Genomic DNA, 2,299 nt, shown 5'->3' on the forward strand with positions numbered 1-2,299 from the left:
TGAAAGGGCATCACAGAATATTGGCTGGAAAAATACATGAATCTATTTAATATGAGCCATGCTTGTCTTTGAGAATAGGGTATGCAATTATTTTGGTTAATTTTACTATATATATATATATATTTTTTTTTTTTTTTTTTTTGCTGTGCCACGCGGCTTGTGGGATCTTAGTTCCCTGACCAGGGATTGAACCCGGGGCCACTGTAGTGAAAGCGTTGAGTCCTAACCACTGGACTGCCAGGGAAGTCCCTAATTTTACTACATTTTTAAAATTTAAGGAGCACACCTTTGCACACAACCCCAAAATGACAAGGAGTGATGGGGAAGTGATGAGTCCCTGAGCTGCTCTGTGAAAGAATTTGTTAGTTTTAGGTTATAGTTGTTTCGAATCTTCAGTCAAATTCTACAAAAATCTTAGCTGAGAGGAAATGCAAATCTCAGGGAGCGTTTTAAAAATCTATTTTTGGCCCAGTTATGATGTAGCATTGACTGGCTCCAGAATTTTTAACATTACTGGTTAGAAACCACTGGTGGCGGTCAAAATGACTTGTAGCTTACAAAGCATGCGGGCATTCTTTTTGGAGAAAGTAGACAAGAAAATTTGAGCTGTTGTTTCAGGTAATAAAGTAGAATCAAGTGATAAATCATTTGGGCTGTATGCACAAATGGACAGTGACACAGCCAAATTAGTCACAATTGTTCACCACAGGCCAACTTCATGATAGATAAAGGGCTATATATCAGCAATGTTCCCTTAGAAACAGTCCTGATGTGTCTGTGAGCAGGAACATAATTCTATGGCTACAATCAACAAAGAAGTATCAGGCTAGCTCACCAAGCCCAGCCAAACCCCTATCTCGCTACAGTTTTATAAAGATTAGCATATCACATGAGCCAAATGCTGTGCCCCAATGTAAAAATATGATACTGTTACTTTGTGGAAAAAGTGTAAGCCCTGTTCTTCAACACCAATAAAATAGAAGCATTCATAGATACTGAGTTCAGTGTGATCCAAAAACTGAAGCATAAAATAGCTATCTGGTAACAGAACATTTTAAAACATCAAGACAGATAAGAATTCGGGCTCAGAAAATAAATGACTATGAAGAAAGATAAAAAGAAGAGAGAGCTGGGGTTTCTCTGAAGACCCAGCTCTGCGGCCAAGTCCTCCCTGTAGCAAGCTGCCATTGCCATGGAAACCAGTGGGAAGGGCAGTGGGGGCCTGTGACTCCCGCCCAGGGCGGCAGAGGTGGGGTTGGGGGTGGAGACGGGGTGGTGACCTGTGACCAATATACTGTCCCCCAGACCCTATGCAAGAGACTCCACCGAGCTGCTGCTTCCTGAACTCGCTCCCGGGAGCGGTGCCCCGAAGCAGCCAGGAGAGACCGCTGTCCCGCCGCCTCGATGACAACACCGCCGTGTCCCCTCCTGGCTCAGGCTGTCGGGCAGCCCTCGGTCCATGGCCTCTCCCAGATAACCAGCAGTCTATACATCAGCAATGGGGTGGAAGCCAGCAATGAACTCATGCTGTCTACTAACCACATCACGACAGTCATCAACGTGTCGGTGGAGGTGGCCAACGCGTGCTTCGAAGGCATCCAGTACGTACACGTGCCGGTGGTAGATGCTCCCACCACGCACCTCTACGACTTTTTTGACCCTATTGCAGATCACATCCACAGCGTGGAAATGAAGCAGGGCCGAACGCTGCTGCACTGCGCCGCCGGGGTGAGCCGCTCTGCCACCCTCTGCCTCGCGTACCTCATGAAGTACCACTCCATGCCGCTGCTGGACGCCTACTTGTGGACCAAGTTATGCCGCCCCATCATCCGGCCCAACATCGGCTTTTGGGAACAGCTTATCCATTATGAATTCAAGCTGTTCGGCAAGAACACCGTTCACATGATCAGTTCTCCGGTGGGTATGATTCCAGACATCTACGAGAAAAGGTCTGTTTGATGATGCTGATGTGAGCTATCCCGGCCAGCTCCTGACGTCTGCTGCAAATCCTATATCAACATTGAACGCTGAACTTTTCTTGGTAAAGGAACTAGAAACCACCTTTTAGAAGAGCAAGCAAAAAGGGCGGGGGAAGTTTTTAGCTTAGTATGCCTTCTCTTTAAAGAATAAAATTCATTAAAAGTAAAATGGTGACAGTGTTTCTTATCCTGTGAGCGGCGCGGCACGGCTGCTGCAGCCTGGCAAGAGAGGAGGGTGCCGAAGGTGGTGCCCAGCTCAGATGGACCTGAACCCTGGGACCTGCCGGAGCAGACTACTAACCCTGGGGTGAGTCCCCCGC

At 47.2% G+C, this 2,299-nt stretch overlaps 1 protein-coding gene across 1 annotated transcript; it reads left to right on the forward strand.

Moving 5' to 3' along the window:
• The first annotated feature begins 1,404 nt into the window (after positions 1–1,404).
• On the forward strand, positions 1,405–1,959 carry DUSP21 (dual specificity phosphatase 21). The gene has a single exon (XM_036840744.1). The coding sequence runs from the start codon at positions 1,405–1,407 to the stop codon at positions 1,957–1,959; it is 555 nt and encodes a 184-aa protein (XP_036696639.1).
• The last annotated feature ends 340 nt before the right edge of the window (positions 1,960–2,299 follow it).

The sequence above is a fragment of the Balaenoptera musculus genome, chromosome X, assembly GCF_009873245.2.
Source record: "Balaenoptera musculus isolate JJ_BM4_2016_0621 chromosome X, mBalMus1.pri.v3, whole genome shotgun sequence".
Lineage (NCBI taxonomy): Eukaryota > Metazoa > Chordata > Mammalia > Artiodactyla > Balaenopteridae > Balaenoptera > Balaenoptera musculus.